Source organism: Anas platyrhynchos, chromosome 7 (assembly GCF_047663525.1).
Source record: "Anas platyrhynchos isolate ZD024472 breed Pekin duck chromosome 7, IASCAAS_PekinDuck_T2T, whole genome shotgun sequence".
NCBI classification, from domain to species: domain Eukaryota; kingdom Metazoa; phylum Chordata; class Aves; order Anseriformes; family Anatidae; genus Anas; species Anas platyrhynchos.
Window position 1 is genome coordinate 27,671,760 of NC_092593.1, and position 20,483 is coordinate 27,692,242.

Sequence of the window (20,483 nt, forward strand, 5' to 3'; positions counted from 1 at the left end):
GTTAAAGGTAAATGTGTGTTCTGTACAGTTGTCTGATTTCATTCCCCTCACAAGTATTTGGTGCTGTGCAGTTTCTTTCAAGTTACGGAAAAAGCTGGGGAGGGGGGGGGGGGGGGGAAATCAGTGGTGTGCATTAGGGCCTTCCCCTTTCCCAGTACCAGCACCCTGTGTTCATTTTACTGCAGTTACTTGTGAACGTCTCTGGAGCCGGCAGCAGAGGTCATTTGGCAACTGTGAAGTGCTCAGTCTGCAGCATCAGGCAGGGCCCTGGCAGCTGGCTTCAGCTGAAGGAGTGGTAGGAGCCTTATGAAGCTGCCCAGCTATTCCCCTGCATCGCTTCCACTTGGAACTGGGCTCAGGCTGCTCCAGTAACTAATCACTGACAGTTTCTTTGCACATAAATGACCTTTAAGTAGGGTGAATCTGTCTGGAGGTGATTTTATGTTTTTAAGTCCTCCCTTGAGGAGTGCTAAATTGGAAGCTACGAGTGACCAACTCCTGGATTGACTTGTGACCTAATTGCTAATGAGCTTTTCTTTCCTTAGCACTGCCAGATGCCTTCAACTTTGTGAGGTCAGTCTGGATTCACTTCACTGCGGGCTGGCACGTGGTTTCTGCAGATACAGCCATTCAGCTCCAAGGTGTGCAGGAGACTTGTGGCAGGCCCTTTACCTTTTTGCCAAAGGAGATGAAGGCTCTTCCTGCTGATCTGGCTGGCAGGTAAATGACGACTCAAGCTGACAGCTGCTTCTGCATCCTGTCTTCCAGGAGGCTGCTGCTTATAACTTAATTTTGTCTAGAGCCTTAACTGGCTCCAGTTTTTCTGTAGCTTAGCCCAGAGCACTTAGTCAATAGGATTTTGATCTGCTCAGCAGATACTAAATAGAGCTCAACTACTACATGACCTCTTAAGAGAAGGGAGAACAGCAATTCCATTTAACATTTTAACATTCTGGTCTGTCTGAAAGAGAGCCTGGAAAACAAACCTACAGCATTTCTTCAGTAACCAATAAGAAGTAAAACTTACAGAGCGCACTTCAGAGGAAGAACAGTGATACTGTTTCAGAGAGAATTCTATTTAGGTGGGTCTGTTGTGAGCTGAACTGGCGTGGGGAGATACCTTGTAACTTCTGCTATTCCTAATGTTGGCAGTTCTGTTCTTACAAAGGCAAAATAAAAATTATAATCATAGTAGGATTAAAGTGAATATTACCTACCTCTGCTCCTTCTGTTCACCTACAGGAATGACGTATCTTGTGACAGGAACGCTTGTTTCTTGCTACCCAACAGCTGAATAATATTTAATCTGTGGTGAGCTAACCTCTGGCTGCATTCAGTTCCAGGGTAGTACTCCTCAAATGGTAGGAAAATAGTTTGCTTAGACAGTAGCTACATCGTGGCCCATCAAGCATAATACAAGCATTGTGTGTTTGTTGTCCATATGGGGAGCAAATCACTATTTCTGGGCTACATCTGGCCCTTGGGATTCAGCAGGCCTCTACCTTTGTGTATGGAGACTGTGTATTTTGTTTCTAAGGGAATTTTATGAGAACTACTTCAGTGTGGGTTTGGCAGTTAAGAGGACAGGCACTTCAGGGATGGAATAAATGTCAAGAACATTGCTTCTGGATAAGAATATAGGCATCAAGACTAACCTGAGCAAGCAGAAGAGGCCACAAGAGCAATTGAGGTGAGAGCTTGCGCAGTGGAGCTGGCAGCCATGTGTGGGCAGCCCGCCCTGTTCAGAGCTCAGCACTGGGAGGGCTGCTGCCCTGTCCTGAGCTGCTGTTCCCGCAGGGCAATAGTGCAGCAGCATTGCTTAGGCCTGGCTTTCTCATGATGTTCTCTGTAAAAAAAAAAAGGCAATCACACCAAATGCAGTGTGACGCTACAGAAGTGAATATAAGTGCACTGCTGTACTAATATACCCCCTCTCCACCCCCCCGAGTTTAATAGCTGAGGAATGCATGTGGCTGACCGTGGGTTTGTTTGCCATAGAAGTCTCAGGCTGCCTTTGTGGACAGGCATTGCTAGAAGAAACCACCACATTGCCTACTGCTCCTGTGATATAAGAACCCCATTTGTGAGGACACATGCTCCCTGTGCTGTCAGGTACTGTCATTCCCCATACCACCAAGTAAGTGAACTTTTGCTGCGTTTGCACTATTCAACTCCAAAGGAAGCCAGTGACTACCTCAAGGGTAGCCTGAGTTTTCCAAATGGGGCATGGAATATGCGCTGTCAGGGTGGGCTCTGTGCTGCCATGCAGGAGCAGAGTCCTGCAGGTGGCTCACCAACAGCTGCCTGTAGTAATGGCCCTTCCCTTGCTTGAAATGAAAACACTGTCTTGAGGTGGCAGTGGATGGCAGCTCTGCCAAACCTCTGTTTACTGAAGAGCTGAGGATGTGGAGGCTTCCTGGAATGTGAAGGTGGTAACGCTGCTGCCAATGGGGTGCTATTTCCAGAGGCAGGTGGTGGGTGTCTTCAGCTCCTCGCTCAGTCAGCCTCTGACTGTTCTGGCTGTACCTGAGCACAGGGCGGGGAGCAGATCACCAGCATGGCGGGATCAGGTGAGTCAGGCTGCGCTGTCGGCTCTCCGTCAGTTTTATCGCTGGGCGCTGGAATGCTGCTTCCAGGTAAGAGATCCTATCTGGTGGGACCCGTGTGTGCCTACACACCTAACTAGATAGCAGAGTCCTGCACGATTAGTCACAGCGCAGCCAGCTTAACCCCTTGCTGTCCTCATGGAGTGCTCTTCCCAACACAGGAGAGTACATAGCAGATGGCAACACGGATGCTTAAATCAGCACACAACATCCTACTTGCCTAAGAGCTGTCATCCGTTTGGCCTGGCACAAACCAAAGGGCAACTCTTCAGCACCTGATCTCAGTGCGGGGTGAGGGACTGATACTGAGCAAACTGCAGAACACCAATAAAAGTTGATCGTTAACCCTCTGCCACCACTGAGGTGTGACCTTGGACCGTCAGGGAAATGCTGTCAGTGAGGCCATGGGCACCTGCTGCCAGCACAGCAGCCCTGAGGCCCAGACCAGAGCCAGGCTGCTGCCACCAGGTTGGGACTCACTGTGCCTTTTTGGGTGCCTCCACTCCAGCACTGCTGGTGTGTGACAGCCCCACACCGAGGGCAGAGCTGCGTGGGGTTCAGCACGCCTAGCAGGTGAGTCTCGCACCGTGCCAGCGCAATTGCCTCACCAGTCCCATACGATCCCTGCTGATAGGAGACCAACACAGCCCTCTGGCACACTCCTCCTCCTTCCCCACAGTAAGGTTTTGTGGTAATTATTAGTCTAGCAGAAGCAAAGAAAACAACACACATTTTTTTTCCTCATAAATAACTAATCTCTATACTTCTCTTTGAATAAAACTTCTTCATCTTTTCACAAAATATAATACAGTTATTTTAACAAAGTTGAACAACATCAGTAACTGAAGACGCAAAACCAAGATGTAAATTACCTACAGCATATAGGGCATAAGACAATGTTCCTTCTCTCCAGCCTGTGCTTTGTTGCTGAGAAGCCAGGTTCAAATACAAGTTGACTATATTAACCTGCCATTAGTCTTGCATTTTTCAACAGGCAACAGTTTGCAGCTAACCTTGATTTTTTTTCTTTTTTTTTTTTACATAGTCAGTTACACTTTAAAAAAACAAAACACAACCTTTGACATGTTTTTGTTCACTGTATTGCATGGTGTGTATTTAGCTGTATCTACAAAAGGCACTATAGAAAGAGACAAGTCCAGTGAGGCGTGGATTGGATCAAGTTAGAATTATTTAATGCCCGGGATAACAACATGAGCCTACCCACAGCATCTCTGCACCTGACCTGCCCCACTGCTGAGAACACACCTGTCCCAAACCCGTATCAAAGTTCACTACGGCTCCTCTATGTACAAAACAGGCTATAATACAACTATTTACAGTTTGTAACAGAACATGGTGCAATTCTGTCCAAGCTGAAGTACTGCAACATGCTGGAGTGAGCCAGCCCTCTGTTGTAAGAGTGCTGATACCTGCATCTAAAAAGTTTCTGCAGAGTACTCCAACCCTGTGCCACCAGCTGCTCTCTACAGTGCCACAGGGACACGCATGCAGTGTCTTGGCAGTGCCTCTATCAGTAGATGTGCCATTTGAGTGGCCCCTCGCTTCCTGGGCTTTGGTTTTAAACTGAGGCGGAAAGCTCCTTGACTGAGGTGGTCCAAGGGTGTCAAGAACAACCTCAGACCCACGCTGTCCCACAGGAGCAAAGCCAGCTGCTTTTCTCCTGTGCTTGAGCAGCCAGGTCACAGTGCCACGCTTGAAAGAGGGCAAAAAGAACTCGAGTAATCACTGGGCAGTTACGTACATGACCGCTGTTTAGGGCAGGGGGAAAAGAATCACCAATCCCTCAGGTGCTTTCACGGGGGGGGGGCTGAAGCCAGCCGCAGCCACCTCTCGTCCCCTGCTGCCTCTGGAGCTCCCCCAGCCTCACCACTGTTCCGTGAGGTTGACACAGGGCCCCTCAGCGTCCTACTTATTGAAGCCCTGCCGTCATGGTGGCTTAATGCCATGCACTGCTTCTGTCAGTGCCCTGCTCCTGCCAAACCCCAGGGAAGCAAAAAAGGTTTGTGGAGCTGGGGGGAAAGGAGTACGAGTGCTCTGCTGAGCTTTCCTAAGTGAACTGGTAACTCCTGAACCTGGTGCTGTCTCTGACAGAGGCATAGCTTTCAAATAAGCAGCAAGACGAGCTGAAATCGGCTGGCTGCTAGAGGACCCAGCTGTTTCTCAAGACAGACGACTGTCTGCCTCGGAAAACCCCCATGCACACACAACCCAGTTCAGAAACGCAACCGCCCCGGCACGGCCGGCTCTGCCACGCTCAGCCGCTGCGCTGCGTGCCCGGGCGGGCAGGCAGGGTGCTGGGGCCCCCGCCTCAGCCCAGGCAGCCTGCACAGCGCCAGGGAGACGCCAGAAACTCACCCCAACGCAGAGGCGCGGAGCAGCGCCCACCCTTCCCACAGCACTGGAGCCGGTGTGGCCCCAGCACCAGCCCTGCCCGTGGAACCAGCATGCACCCATGCAGAGAAAGGGACCCTGGGGTCACTTGGCCCCTGGCTGCGTGGCAGAAAGCCGGGCCCTGTCTCTGCCCATCCCGGAGGCCAGGTGGCAGGTCCTCGCTGAGCCCTGTTCTACCTCTGCCTGTGTAACCCCCAGCCTGTGCAGTGCCCTCCCTCTCCTCCTGACACAGAGCCCTGCTCCCATCCTTCCGCCCGCGCCCTGCACCGGGGGCCCCCAGCCCTCTCTGGTATGACACAGCTGTGCCCGGGGATGCAGGCGCAGCAGGGCGGGGGTCACCCCTCTCCCCCCCAGCCAGCTCTCCCGGCTCCAATGAGAGGCTCAGTGCCAGTGCGAGTCATTGCCTGGGCACTGGGGACACTGCCAGCCCTGCCCGCTCCAGCTCTGCCCCGTGCCCTGGTACCAGCACAACCTGCCCTGAGGCCTCAGGGCTACCTGCCCCTGCCCAGGGCTGGGGCTGCTCCGTGCCCCGCGGGCACACGTGCTCGGTCCTGGGCAGCTCCGCTGCGGCGGGGCTGGGGACACGGGGGTGGCTGTGCCACCACTCCCTCTTCTGCAGCACGGGGTCTTTGCAACCCTCTGTGGCTGGGGTCACCGAGGCTCCCTCCGGTCACACATGGGACAGTGGGACCTGCTTGTGGTAGGAGGCCATGCTGGGCAGCACCGTCCTGCCTGCCAGCGCCGGGCTGGCCTCGCCATATGCGGCAGCACCCACAGGCTTCCTGGGCCGGCAGCAGCGGGCTGTGAAGCGCCTCCAAGACTCGAGCGTTTTGCCAGACCAGATCCAGACGCCAGAGGTGATGCCCACCACAAGGCACATGAAGTACTTGAGCATGAAGACAGCGTAGTCGGGCTTGGGACGGTGGGGGTCCCCTGGGCAGGAGCAGTTCTGTGCCCGCTCCCACGCCTCCCGGTTGTGCTGCTCGTAGATGTAGCAGGCGATGACGATGGTGGCAGGCACGGTGTAGAGCACAGTGAAGATGCCGATGCGGATCATCAGCTTCTCCAGCTTGTCGGTTTTGGTGCCACCCTGCTTGATCACGCTGCGGATGCGGAACAGCGAGACAAAGCCGGCCAGCAGGAAGAGGCTGCCAGTGAACAGATAAACCACCAGCGGCGCCAGCACGAAGCCCCGCAGGTTCTCCAGGCTCTGGTTGCCCACATAGCAAACCCCAGCCACTGGATCACCATCCACAGAGCTGAGTGCCAGCACAGCTATGGACTTGGCGCTGGGGATGAGCCAGGCAGCCAGGTGGAAGTACTGCGCGTAGCTAGCAATAGCCTCGTTGCCCCACTTCATGCCAGCAGCCAGGAACCAGGTGAGGGACAGGATGACCCACCAGATGGAGCTGGCCATGCCGAAGAAGTAGAGGAGAAGGAAGACCACAGTGCAGAGCGCAGGGCCCGTGGTCTCGTAGTGGATGTGGTGGTGCTCGGGGTTGCAAGCCACGTTGGCATGGCCTGCCACCAGCCGCACGATGTAGCCCACGGAGACAAAGAGGTAGCACGCAGAGAGGAAGATGATGGGGCGCTCAGGGTACTTGAAACGCTCCATGTCAATGAGGAAGGTGGCCACGGTGGTGGAGGTGGACAGGAAGCAGAGGATGGACCAGAGGCCAATCCAGAAGGTGGCGAAGGTCTTCTCGTCCTGGGTGAAGTAGGGCTGGTAGCAGGGCATGGCGCAGTTGGCCACCTGCCCGGTCCTTACACGGTTGTACAGCGGATGGGACTCCTTGGAGATGGGGATCAGTGGCGCTTTGCACTTGCAAGTCTGCCCGCACTCCGTCCCCGCAGGGCGCTGCCCACCGAGCGGCGTCAGGTTTTTGGCTGCGTCCTTGGCCGGGCGCGTGGGCTTCCCGAAGAAAGGCGGCAAGGTGGTGGCCTCCGTGTGGTTGTAGCCCATGCAGAGCACCTCGGTGTCCCCCAGCACTGGCAGGCTGTCGCAGCTCATCCTCTCGGGCCAGGCGAAGCCGTACTGCTGCATGATGGGCGAGCAGCCCGCCTTGGCCCGCTCGCAGACGGAGCGGCAGGGGGGCAGCGGCTTGGTGTAGTCAGGCAGGCAGATGGGGGTGTACATGCTGCAGAGGAAGAAGCGCAGGTCCGGGGAGCACTGGATCTCCACCAGCGGCCAGAACTGGTGCACCTCCAGCCCGGCCTCGTCCTGCGTGTCGTGGTTGAACTGGTTGGGCATGTAGGTGAGGTTGTAGCCGATGCCCTTGCACATCGGCACCGTGATCTCCTGGCACACCAGCGCCTTGGAAGCGGCGCGCCCCGCCGCCGGCAGCCCCAGCAGCAGCGGCAGCCCCAGCAGCAGCGGCGCCGGCAGAGCCCGGCCGCCCATCGCCGCCGCGCTCCCTACCGCCGCCGCATGCCCCGGGCGCCTGCCCCTGCCGCCGCCGCCGCGCCGAGAGCGGGGCCGGGAGCGGGGCCCCGCGGGACCGGGACCGGGACCGGCGCCGCCGCCGCCGCCGCCGCCACCTGCGCTCTGGGGCGGCCGGGAGCCCCCGCACCGCGCCGCGCCGCGGGCCCCGCCCCGGCCCCGCCCCGCCCCGCCCCGCCGGGCTCCCCGGGCCGCCCCCGGCCCCGCCGCCGCCGCCGCCGCCCCCGCCCCGCCGCGGCAGCGCCCCCCGGCGGGCCCCGGCCCCGCCGCCCCAGCGCAGCCCCGGGGCCGGGCGCGCTGCGGCTGCTGGCGGCACAGCGCCAGCCACGCTCCGAGGGGCTCGGGGGCTGCAGGCCGCGCACCGACACGCGCCGTGCCCACGCGTGCGTTTGGCGCTGTCCGCCTGGGAGCCGGACAGCTCGGTTTGTAAAACAGGCAGAAGCAAAGCTCGGCTGAGCCCCCTTGGCACTTGGCTGCACGCCGCAAGTTTTGGCAGCTCTGAAGCTGTGCGGCACAGTGCTACCAGTCACATGCCCTTCTGAACACAACTGCACATCCCTGTAGCAGGAGTCATAACTTTTAATTCTCCTCGACCATGAGTTTCTGTGAACTAGCAGCCCAGCAGAAAGCAATCACAGACAGTTTCATTACGGCTTTCAGTTGATTATCCAAATTACAGCTGAGAGCAGAGGGCAGCCTTTTTATTATCATCATTGCTGTACAATTAGAAAACGCTGATGAAGCTCTGCAAGAGCAGAAATTCTCAGTTTTGCCGGTATTTTTCATTTTTATAATCATTCCCTTGGGCAATATCTTGGTTTGATTTGACACACAATGAGTAACAGGTACGCAGGGGGGAAGGGAAAAGATAAGAAGGGGAAAATGGGGCAGCTCTTCATTTCAGCTAATCTATCAACCCTTGTAGCCTGGTTGAGGTTTTGCCTCGCCTCCAGATGTATCTAATTCTCAGAGCCTGGCTGTAAATAATGCTGCATTTGCTACACTGGGGACACATAAAATCCAATTAAGAGACAGGTAGACATCTGTTGGCTTGCTCTGTGCTTCTGTTTCCTTTTTGGTTTTATGAATATGTAGCAGAGCAACCAGAACAGGATTAAATATGGTGTAAGTGCAAGTACAGTTGATGGGCTTGTTATTCATCTCTACAGTACGGCGCGAGAGTACAGTGCAGTACGTGCATCCAGCACCATTAGTGACAGACGCTGCGCCTGCACGAAACCTACTGTGCCAAATCCTGGAGACAAAAGAAAAAGTATTTCTCACCCCTAAGACCTTTCTGCCATTGTTAATAAACTACAAATTATTAGGAAATTGCTTTACCTTTAATCCCTGTGCAGAGGCGTTCATGAAGCTCCACCACGTCAGACAGGTCTGCTCAGATGCCTGGCCTGGCCCTGCTCATGGCTCCAGCCCGAAGGGCAGGGGCAGGGGCTGGCAGCGCGTGTCCTCACGGACGCCCCTTCCACTCATCGTTGCATTTCCAGCTGAGATGAAGTGGTTTCTGGTAGAAACAGAGCGAAAGAAGATGGTAAGTATTTCTGCTTTTGGTTCTTTCTCTGCTTTATTATCAGCATTCACTGTTTACCGCTACCAACTACTTTTGTGAAGGATACCGTGACTTTTAAAACACTTCAGGGAAAGGCTGAGCAAGCTTCCTTGGCAAAGGCCAGCTGTTGCTCTTGCCCTTGTTGGAGAACCCAGCAGACATCTGCAAAAAGCCTTTCAGCCCAGGCTGTGGGCAGGGACAAAGCTGGGAGCAGCGACCTTGCCGTACCCAAGCCGGGCTGGAAGCACAGCCCTGCCGCAGGACCTGTGAGCCGACCCTGGCCCTCAACCCCTCTTGCTTGGCGCAGCAAATCCCGGTTTTGCCTGCGCTGCTGCCAAGTCCCAGGCTGCCAGGAGGGAGGTGACTCGGGGCTCCTGGTGCCGGCGGGCAGCCTGTCACTCACCCCAGCTGGAGGCCGTGCTAGCTCAGGCGCTGCTCAAATTAGCAGTGACCCCTGATAACCACGGCTTAGCAAGGGCTGTGGCGGCTTCCAGCCCTTTGCGTTCCCACCTGAGACACGAGGCCTTGGGCTGCCAGCACTGCAAGCCCTGGCACCAAGACTGACCTGCCAGCCCCAAACCCAGAGCGGGGGCCCTATAAGGGACCATGGTCCCTGCCTGCTGGAGGGACCTGGCAGGCAGAGGCACAGGGTGATGCTCTGAGAGCGGGCAGGGCAGGCGGAGAATTGCTGCCAGCACGTGCAGCAGGACCCTGGCACCCGAATCCTACCCAAGTGCAGCAGCAGCGGGGGGGCAGCATTTTCTCATGAGCTCAAATGATTTGAAAGCTGTCGGCTGGGGACAGGAATTCACATTTAAATCACTTGAATGCTTTTCACCATGAGAGCCTTGCTAAACTTGAAAACCCTAACCTGCATCACTACTGTTTGTTTTTATATCTACCTGCACGATTACACATTGTAAAATACTGTGAGAAAACAAACCCATGCCAAATTGGAGTCATATTCAAGAAGCTACATGGCACTGGACACTTTCTGAGTGAATTAATGCAAAACCTGGTTTCTAACAGTGACACGGATTGTACCAACAGCTGATGGGAGTGCTCTGGTTTGTAAAATGCAACCAAAACTTCAGATAAGGAAGATTAATGTAAAATTGGCAAGAGCAGCTTACTTGAAGCTCATCTTGCTGGACTTGTCAACTATTACTTAATATTATTTATGTGAGCACATAAGAAGCACATGATTAGCTTTGTTGGTCTCCACAGGGACTGGGACCGGGGTCTGTGAGGCATGCTTGGCGCACAGAAGGGGTGTTCCTGTCCCAAGGTGCCACCACCACCACCGCGCACAGAAGGCAGAGGCGGGACTGGGGCCATGGCCCAAAGGGTCGGGGGGGCAAGGTAAGATCCCTGCCACCCCACAGCCCAGCCCCCAGCACCACAACCACAAGGCTCTTCAAATCTCATGGCGATTCACACAACGCCAAGATGGGGAAGAGGCAGTGAACTTTACACTTGGTTTTCTTGGTGGGCATTTTGTAGTGTGAAACTTCTCAGATGCGTACTTTCTGAAACACATCGCACCATCCTTTGCCCTCCCCCCCAACTGCTTTATTTTTTTTTCTTTTTTTTAACATTGGCCTTTGAAAACAGTCCCCATAGTGAAGTTGACATGATAAATTAGTATGGCCCTGGCAAAGCCCTCACTCTTCATTGGGCAAATACTTATTTATGGACTTTCCAATTGTGCCGTATGTAACAACATGGTGAGTGACTTTCAAAAAACCTCTACCATTTATTGACCTCATAGTGCCTAATGGGTCCTTCAGAGCAATTAGGATTTATTGTGTTAGTGTCTATTGTGTATAGAGACCATTTCAAAAACATGTGTTATTTACCCAGAAGGCAGTAATGACTGTTTAAATACATAGTTAGACTGTTTCTGAAATGCTCGCCGCTCCATATATTGCAAAGCAGTTACTCCAAGGATTTTTTCAGAGTTAAATAATTTGCTCTGCTGGGATTTCCAAGCAGGGTGATTATACTGCACACCATTTGCATGCTTATAGCTATAAATGCATCAAGCTCTCAGGAAAGACGCCAAGAGAGCAACTCTGAAGCATGAAATCTGAGATTTTTTCTTGACCAAGGGGCCAGCACCGGCCCCTCTAGTGGTCTGAGCAGCTCAGGCTGTTTCCCAGCTGAGAGCTGTGCATTTCCTGCAGACCACCAGAATTTTGCCCTGTCTGATCTGAATGTCCACCAAAGGAGACTTTAACAGCCATGAAGGTGTGGTTTCCACCATGGCACATCTAACCCTCTACTTGGATGTGAGGTGGGACTGTCAACACTGTCCTGTATCCTGCTGGGGGCTGGCACACGAAAATGCAAATGCTGGCTGTGGTGGTGCATCACTGGTGCAGATTTGAGGAGCTGCTCCCTGGCAGGTGAGCAGGAGCAGGGATTCACCCCCAGCAAAGATCAGCAGTGGCTTACAGCAGCTTCAGCTCTGGCCACAGGAGTAAAACAAAACCTCAACTCATATGTGGGAGCTATTAAATGCTTTTGTTAAGTAATAATACAGACTAATTATTGCTTACTTTATCTTCAGACTAGTGCTGTTTTGATCATTGCCATCTCTAAACGTGTTTCATTTTCCTGCCCTCTCCTTTGCTGTGAGATACCTTCAGTGTGAAACTGCCCAGAGCAGTTCAGCTTTGGCATAATGCTTTCTGTACCCTGCCTCAGGTCACAACCTTTAAAACCATTTCTATTTGCTTGCTCTATACTCAAATTTAAATAAAATTCATTACAGTTACTGACCTTTATTTTGGGGGCAAAAGTATTACTAGTCAGTTCTCTAATCTGTATGAGATGGACAGGTTATAGGAGGAAGCTGTGGATGAAAATGTAGCAAATAGTTCAGAGCTGGAATACAAGTTTGTAATGGCCAAGGTGAAAATCCTCCAGAGAAAATGCTCCAGCAGCATGCACTGAAGCTGGCTAAAACTTGAAATTTCTGTTTTGTGGAAAATTCCAACATTAAAGAACAATGCAAAATATACTAGTTTGTGCCAAATAGGGCAAGCTGCCCGTACTTCTGAGAAATCCTGCAGCATCAGGAAAAGATAGGAGGTTTCCTGTCCCATCATGGAAAAGGTCTAAAAGCCCCCTGTCTGGGAAGCCTTGTGAGGACAGGACTGGAGGAGGTCCTGGAGCGGGGGACACGGAAATCCTGGGTGCCAAGAGCTTGCCAGGAAAGAGGCAGACCTCAGCCAGGAGGCAGCGCGGTCCTGCACGCTTTCAGAGAGTCAGAACAGAAATGTTTCCAAGAGAACTGGCCCTTTACAAAGGAACTGCTGTTGGTATGATCACCTGTGGATATGGGTGGTCTCTCCTGGCCTTAAAAATCTATGAATGGGTGAAAAATGTACAGTAGCAACTGCTGCTGTTAAGAGTAAATTCAGTCTGTCCTTTCATGAAAATACAGTGTCATACACCAGAATACATTTCAAACACCTCATCCACTAGGACTGCTTTTCATTCACTAGCCTCTCCAGATGCTGTGATCCCAAGATTTTCCAGGTCCGCTGATTCTGGACCCTCCTGAGACAACTGTAAGGGGTCTTTATTTTCAGAAATTGTTGCACAGTTATCCTCTGAAGATTGGGTACCTCCATGATGTGCCATAGTGGCCACCCATGATTAGAGGCAACCAAAATCACATATCGTTCGAAAATTTTATCCTGTATGTGTACTCATCTGTAGTTCCCTAGAAGGATAAAACCTTGTGTGCCATACACATGTGCTGTGTTTTCAGGTTTCCACAAATCAGTGAGTAAACACCCAGCCAGAGAACTTCTGAAACAATGTCCTTTCTCTGACCTTTTAGGCATTCTCGCAAAGACCAGGCACTTTGGATTCCCAGTATGTGCTTTTGACATCCTTGAAGTGCTTGAGAGAGGGTTGGAGGAATATCTGGAGTTAAGGCTTAGTGAGTCATGTCATTCACATCGAATGAATCAAATTCTGTTGAGATACAGATTTAAATCCCTGCATAATCAACATTTATTAAGGACACAAGTAAAAAGAGACTGAAACTGAGATGAAAAGGCAATTAGCACTAGCTGGAACTGTACACGTTTTGATTACTTCCTTCTATGAGTTATTCATAGGATAACATAATACACAGGTCAAAATGATTTTGGAAAGGATGTTGCTAGCAACCTTTGCATTCAGGCATTAGGCAGATAGCAAGAATTAACAAACATGCAATCCGCAGATGCTGATCTTAAAAAGCAACAGCTTCAGCAGGGACTAGTGTTATGGAACTGGAGCACATCAAGAGATTTGCAGGGCGAAAAAAGGCATGTGTTATCTAAATCCTGTACCTCTCTGCAATGTGCAGTACTGCTTGGGATATATACTGGTGATACGAAAAAGTGCACCAACACATTTTCAATCCTTACACGAGTGCTGGAAAAGTATTGCCAAAAATCTTTGATGACCAGGTTGTCTAGTCCTCTTACAGGCTTTTTTTTTTTTTTTCTGAACAGATGCAATCAAATGGATTTTATATAAGTGACATCCTGACAAAAAAAAAGGTAGCACAAGATCTACAAAGACAGGGTTTGGTCCACACAGACCAGCACCTTTCTTATGGCATAAAACCAGTGGAGTAGCTTGGTTCAGCATTTTGCTCAGAGAGGTCTGTGTGTCTGCAGCAAAATTCACTCTGGGTGTATTTCTCTCACGGTGGTGAAATGAACTGTTCCGCTATCTAGGGCAAAGCAGTGGCTGAGCCCTTCTCCAAGCCTGCCACAGGCTGGCACTGCCAGACCCCCAGCAGTTATGCCACCACGAGGCAGACAGGACCCCACTGGGTGCACACTGAGAAGTTACTGTGCAAGCTTCCACCACACAAATTTATTATTTGCCCCTCACAGTGCCAGGTGCTCAATGTACCTGCAGTACAAACAGCTCACAGGCTGAGCAGCCAAGGAACAAAAAACAGGAGAAAGGACAGACAATTCTCCTGCTTTTAAAGACAGAAAAATTCTGTGATTTACCACACAGAGCTGGGAAATCAGCCGTTTGGGCCTAAGCTGGAAAAAGACAAATCTGGCTCCTGCTGCAGACACCACTCTGTTTCCCTTCCCCTAGAGCACGTTACGCTGACAACCTCCGGCACCGCACCACAGGGTTGTGAGGCTGGGTGTCCATTCGGTCAGGACAGACTGTCCTGGAGACAAAATCCCTTTCTGAAAGAATTGCATTCTGGAGGGGAACGAGACCACCTCCTTACCTGGGCCTGCCTGGCAGCATCTCTCCAGGACTAAACATCCCCCCTTGGGTGAGGAAGGGGCAGGACAAGGTGAGAAGACAGTTTAATCCTTTCAGCTGAGACTCAGCCAGGGATGTTGCTAATTAGCAAAGTGAGGATGTGTTGTGGCTGGTGTGAGACAGACACGTTCTGCATTGCGAGACAGTGCCTTCAACCAGCCCTATCTGTGAGACACATACACTGTGAGCTCCCCGACCATGTTTACCTTGCAGGGGCCATCCTGGCAATGCCAGCCAAGTCCTTGATGCCTGCTGTGCTACCCTCAGCTTCCTGTGAAACCCGTGATGGGATTTTGGATGGACAGGGAATCTTGGTTGTGAATCCTGTTTGCACTGTCCTGATACAATCAAACTGATTTTGCATAGACATACAGAGTAGCTATGGCTTCCAGCTTGTGGGAAAAAAAGACTGGTACTGGGGAAGCAGCTGCATTTCCCAGGTATGCTTGGGCATCTTAGAGAGAAGAGAGGGTCTGCCTGGTTGCATCCCTCCAAGACTAAACACTTCCCCTTAGGCAAGGAGCAGGACGAGGTGAGAAGACAGTTAGCTGCAGTTGCTGCAGATAACAGAGGAAACTGGGAGTTATTTCCAGCCTCTACATGAAGAAAAGTAGTGGACCAGAATTGTACATGTGTGCGTATCTCCCTCATGCACTGCGGTTCAGGAACATTTCCAGCAGAGACGGCTAAATTTGGTTGGTTGGTGTCTTGTCCAATTTATACTGAGCTGAATCCACAAGAGCACAGCTAAGTTTTATGGGATTGTGTGCAGTTGTGCTCAAGATCAGAACCTGCTCCAGCACTCCTACATCCAAAGAAAAATGAGATGCACTGCCATTAGCTAAACTAAGCACTGTGCCCTGCAGCTTTCTTCCATGGATTTTTCTTAGAACATAAAAGGAATAGTTCCTAATTTTGTGTCTCAGTTTAAGCTAGGATGCCCTGAATTCCTCCTCAATACTTAAGAATATTTATGTGAGGTCAAACCTGCCTTATGGATCTTTTAATTTGGAATATACCTGAGATGCAGCTAAGTGTGAGGCGTGTAAGCTCTTGACTAAAGCTAGCATGAGCAGTTCAGGGGATGAGCTGAGAATGACAACAGCAACAAGCTGATCTCTACAGAAGTAGAGATTAAATGTATTTAGCTGTGTACTAATGCAGCTACCCAAGACAAGCTCAAGCAATGCTGGGCCAAAATGTGCTTGAAGAAATTCTGTACCAATGCAGACCTTACAGTGGCTGAGATCTGGCACAGAAATGAGGGGAAAAGGATGGATGCAGGCATTGTTCACAATGTGCAGGCTTTCATGGAGAAGAGATGGTGAGGTCTGGTGCTCAGCCTGAACAGATTCTTCATAGCTACTAAGCCTACAGAGCTGCTTTGCCTAAATATATATGCACATCCATTAGCTGAGAACAGCAAATAAACTAATCACTGTCCTGCAGCTTTCTTCCATGGATTTTCTTTAAAAAAATAAATACAGAGATCATAAAATCATATACAGATGATTATTTTATGAGTAAAGAGGGAAATAAGAACAGTAGGGATCTCTGAGGTTTTGCTGGGGGAAGAGGACCAGGCTGTGGACAAATGCAGCGCAGCTGCAAGGTGCATTGGTGCCAGGCAGCAAAAGGGAACAGGACTGTTTTAAAGGTCCTTGAAACAGTTGTGATTCTGAAACCATTCCCTACATCCTGCTCTGCCTGCAAAACACCTCCTGCATTTGGCTGTGAGCTTTAGAATGACACTCGATTTACCTGCCACAAAGAAGCGCTGGATGGGGCCTCCCCAGAGCGTGGTGGGCAGAGGAGGACGGGGCCAGTTCCCATCCCTGAGCTGCTCCCCTCCCGGCTGGATCCGCAGGGAAGGGGGAAGGGGAAGCGGTGGCAGTAAGCAGTTCGCTGGAGAGCCACGGTGCTCTTTGCAGTTTGCCCACTAATTACTATTAAGCCCTGGTTCCTTTTTGTGTTCCAAGGGGCGTCTTCAATGTGGCACTGCTTCTTGGGCCTTTCATGCGGCTGGGCTAACCCCTGAATAGCAGACTTCCCCCCCCCCCCTCCTCTTGCTACCTCTCTCTCCCTCTCTCTTTTTCTTTCCCCCTTTTGCTTTTCTGATAGTATTTTCTGTCCATGTTGTGTAAGGCCCTAAATGAATCTTGACTGCCCCTACGGCCGACTGGAGACGCACAAAAGCGTCCCATTCCAGTGGCCACAGCGCCATTGTGTGCCCTAACAATGCACTAATTGGCGGTGACAATTGTGCGGCCGGGGAGGAAGAGGGGGCCGTGGGGGGGACATGGGTCTTTTCCAATCAGTGAGCTGGGTCAATAAAAAGAAGAGAAGGAGTGTGAGGAGTGCGAGACACGCTCAGCTCTCTGCCTCTCCCGCATGCACGCCCCTACAGTTCGGTCCAAGGTCCCCTCCAAATTCCTACAGAGAAAAGTGAAGCTAGTAATTTTAATGGGTGGCTATGCAGAGCAAGAGATGTACAAACTAAAAGGGTCTCCTCAATCTCCGAGGCCTTCTCACCACCCCAGGGGCTGAAGAGTTCATGTGCTGAGGACACCACTGAGGTATTCATGGGAAAAGATCACACACAAAGCCAGGGGGACACCGATGCCACAGCCCGCTCCTCTGGGCACATGTGCGAGGGAGCGTTCACTTCTCAACAAACTGAGCTTACAATCCCTCACTGCTGCCCACGTGGGAAGCAAGGGCAGGTCCTAAAGTTCTCTGCCAGGCTGCGTAGCAGACCTGTGGACTGGGAGCCTGCAGTATTGTTGGGAGTAAGGGAACGCACCTGGACCACATCTTTGGCACCAGCTGAGCCGAGAGCTGGAGGACTGAAAGGGACACCAAGTGTCACGGGACTGAGACTATTTATTGCCACAGTGACACATTCCAGGACTCTAAGGAGAGACCAGCTCCAATCTCACAGATTCAGCTGGAGTGAGCCATGGAGTAAGCACTTTGAGAGCTGCTCCAGTGTGGTCAGCCCTAGGGTTTGGAGGCTGATATAACTGATGTATGAGAGACAAATTTCAGCCCTACTTACATGCTTTTGAGACACCATCTGGGACAGAAACTGGCATGTGTCAGGCTTCTGACACAGGCCATGACAAGAAGTATGGTCATGGAGAGGAAAGCTCATTCATCTAGTTGCCTAGGCAGAAAATTAGCTCAGTAGGTGAGACACATGGGGTCAGATGTTGAAGGGCTCTACACCTACCAACCCATGTTCTACAAACTGCCTGTGCCAGCTCTCCCACAGAACAGTGGAGCACTCTGGTTTTCAGCAGGGAAAGCAAGTTTATGAAGGGCTCTGAAAGCTCCCTTTTCAACAGAGGCATTTCTCTTTTTTATAGCTGCCTGATTTTTGAGAAGCATTGTCCAGAGGAGAGTCAGGATGCAGGCTCTCCCAGCCCTTGGCAAGAGAGCTATGAGACTGCCATAGGGGAAACAATTCTGCTAAATGATTTGGTGGAAAATAATTATTTCCTTCATTTGGAAAGAGGCAGCACAATGCCTTCCCATGCAGTAGCATCTAACCAGGAAACCACCCCTATAGAAGAGCAATACCTCTCTGCAGCAATAATTTTCTGCAGCAAGGCTACCAAGTCCCAGGTATCAGCATGGCTTGGAAAGTAAGTGTTACCACAACCTCACCAAGGGCAGAGGCAATGAGTAGGGCATACAAACTGGAGTAGGGCACACAAACTGCAGATACGGACCCAAGGACAGGCAGGCATTGTGCCTGGATCCAAACTCCCCAGTGCTCTGACTGATTGACACTGACATTTCAGTTTTCCACTACATATAAACACTGAGTTCAGCTGCAAAATCTGGTCCTGCAGCCAAAATGTTGAGGGGATGCCTACTGTGAGCCTACTGTGAGAAATGGAGCTGCAAGAGCCCAAAGCTGAAAGTGTGCTGAGGCCAGGATGCCTGGTGCAGAAGCCCAGGGACACGGGACTCTTCTTGCCCTTTTGGCCTCCCAGCCACATTGAGCACAGCATTTTTTTAATGTCATCTTCCAGCTTTTGTGGGTCCTTGTCAGCACTTCTATAAACACAAAAAGATAATTCAGTTCAGATACATCCCTGCTTTGAGGAGGAACCCTCGTCTCCACTGACTACAAGGCAGACTCATCCTGCATCCTGAAACTGGGTGGTAGTAATATCCTCCCGGGGACAAAACCACTGGTTACCTGCTCTAAACATAGCAAACATGCCACTTCTGCTTGCCTTCCCCTAGCAGGCCTCCATGCAGATTCTGCTGACAGCTAGGGAAACATTCCCATGGATTACCACCGGAGCTGGAGAAGGGCCTTATATAGCGAGACTTCTTTGTCTCCCCTTTGCCCTAAGCCCTTCACAGAAGTACTTTATTATTTTATGACAGCGCAGTAACACTTGACATAAATCTCTAAGCATGGCTAACAATGTCAATACTGTGTAAATACCAGCAGTAGAGACTCATACTTTTATTATACTTTCACCCTTTTTTACCTGCTATCACCCAGGGTTAACTCTGTGCTGAATGCACGTGCAGTCACTTCATTTTCATTTTACAAGGAATCTGCCAATTTTATAAACTGCTACAGCTCATGTCTCTGAACACTGACAGCCCAGCTCTGGTTCTTTTATGCAGCTTTCATTTAAATCAGCAGAACTTGTATCTGCTTAAAGGATCGATCATGCTGTTTGTTAAATCATAAATGAATGCGCTTCAAAAGTGCAGAGTCCAAGCTGGAACAGGACATTTTGCAATAAGTACACAATAAACAACATCCACCAGTGTCCCAAGCAATTGCATGCCAACGCCTGCTGACAGAATGGTGCTGGGGTCTCAGTTCTTCCACCCTGACCTCGCTTCCCCAAGTGTCTGTGAACAAGGGATTCACAGAAATCAGTGGAATTACTTGCAGGGCAAGGCACAAGTCAGTAGAGAGACACTCATCTTGTTTCATGCCTTCATCACTGTATTTCAAGTACCTGCCTGTAGTGTAAGTCACAGCTGAGACTTATTTATAACCTTTCATGTTATGAATACCGTTTGGTCTGAACTGTTCTACACACACCGAGTGCGTCTATTCTTTTTGTACACAGAATCAGTAACTTGCACTTTCTTACATTTAAACAATGTTTAGCATTACTAACAATTCCTTCCTGTTCACCTCTAAATACATCATACTGTATCTATGTGATAAACACCTGAAACTTTCAAGTCAATGTAAAGTCCAGCCCTTAATGCAAGCTCTTATCTGACTTCCTTGCTTTCCAGATGAACTTCACAACTTCATTTTTAATATCTGAGGCTAACACCTCAGACTCAATTATAGAAAATCAAGAGTCACTTACTATAAACAGTGGACCAGCTTTTTAGCATGTTTGCAGCCTCAATGCCAAAGTTTATATTTGTCAATGCTTTAAATGGCTGGAATTTACTCCTACTTGCCTTGGAGACTTTGTCTGGTTTTACTTGTGACACCTGATTATCTGAGATGCTTTTCATCACCTTCTCACAGTGGTAATGCTCAGACCTTTAGATGGAACCACTACTTTGGAGAGTATTTAGTTAAATGAGAACTATTTTAAAAAGACCAGAGCTATGCACACACACTACCAGGATATTTTCATTTGCCCTCAGCATGTCTTTCACTGAAAAGCTCTGGTGACCCTTAGACCTAGAAGGCCCCTCTCTGTCCCTAAAGAAAGGAGGAGGAAGCTAGTTCCATTTGGGTTGTTCTGTTGTTCTACTGTAATTGGGATTGTATCATACACATGCATTTAATGCAATGCATTTAATGTGCAAAGAGAACACGAAAGAACAAAATCCAAAACACTCACTGCTAGACCTAAGGGGTTATGATATTTGCCTATGATCTGACATTCCCAAGCATATAAGCTGATACAAGACATTGACTGTCCCACCAGCATAAGGGGTGTCAATCAGGAAGAAAACAAAGTGGGTGGATACTCTGTGGGTGCCAATTTGTCCCCATTGCTCAGCATCAGAAGCAAACACCAGTTTTGCTACTGCTTCCCACAGGACCTGGAGGGCACGCTCCAATTCACAGTCTGACTGGTATTTTCAGTGGCCTGCTGAGCTAATGGCTAGTTGATAAATTAACACAAAAGGCTAACAGAAG

The 20,483-nt window shown here is 50.6% G+C and overlaps 1 protein-coding gene across 1 annotated transcript; it reads right to left on the minus strand.

Moving 5' to 3' along the window:
• Window positions 1-3,689: 3,689 nt before the first annotated feature.
• On the minus strand, window positions 3,690-7,561 carry FZD5 (frizzled class receptor 5). Its single transcript, XM_005031687.5, has one exon. It carries the CDS (start codon window positions 7,417-7,419, stop codon window positions 5,689-5,691), a length of 1,731 nt encoding a protein of 576 aa, XP_005031744.2. The 5' UTR covers window positions 7,420-7,561; the 3' UTR covers window positions 3,690-5,688.
• Window positions 7,562-20,483: the final 12,922 nt, after the last annotated feature.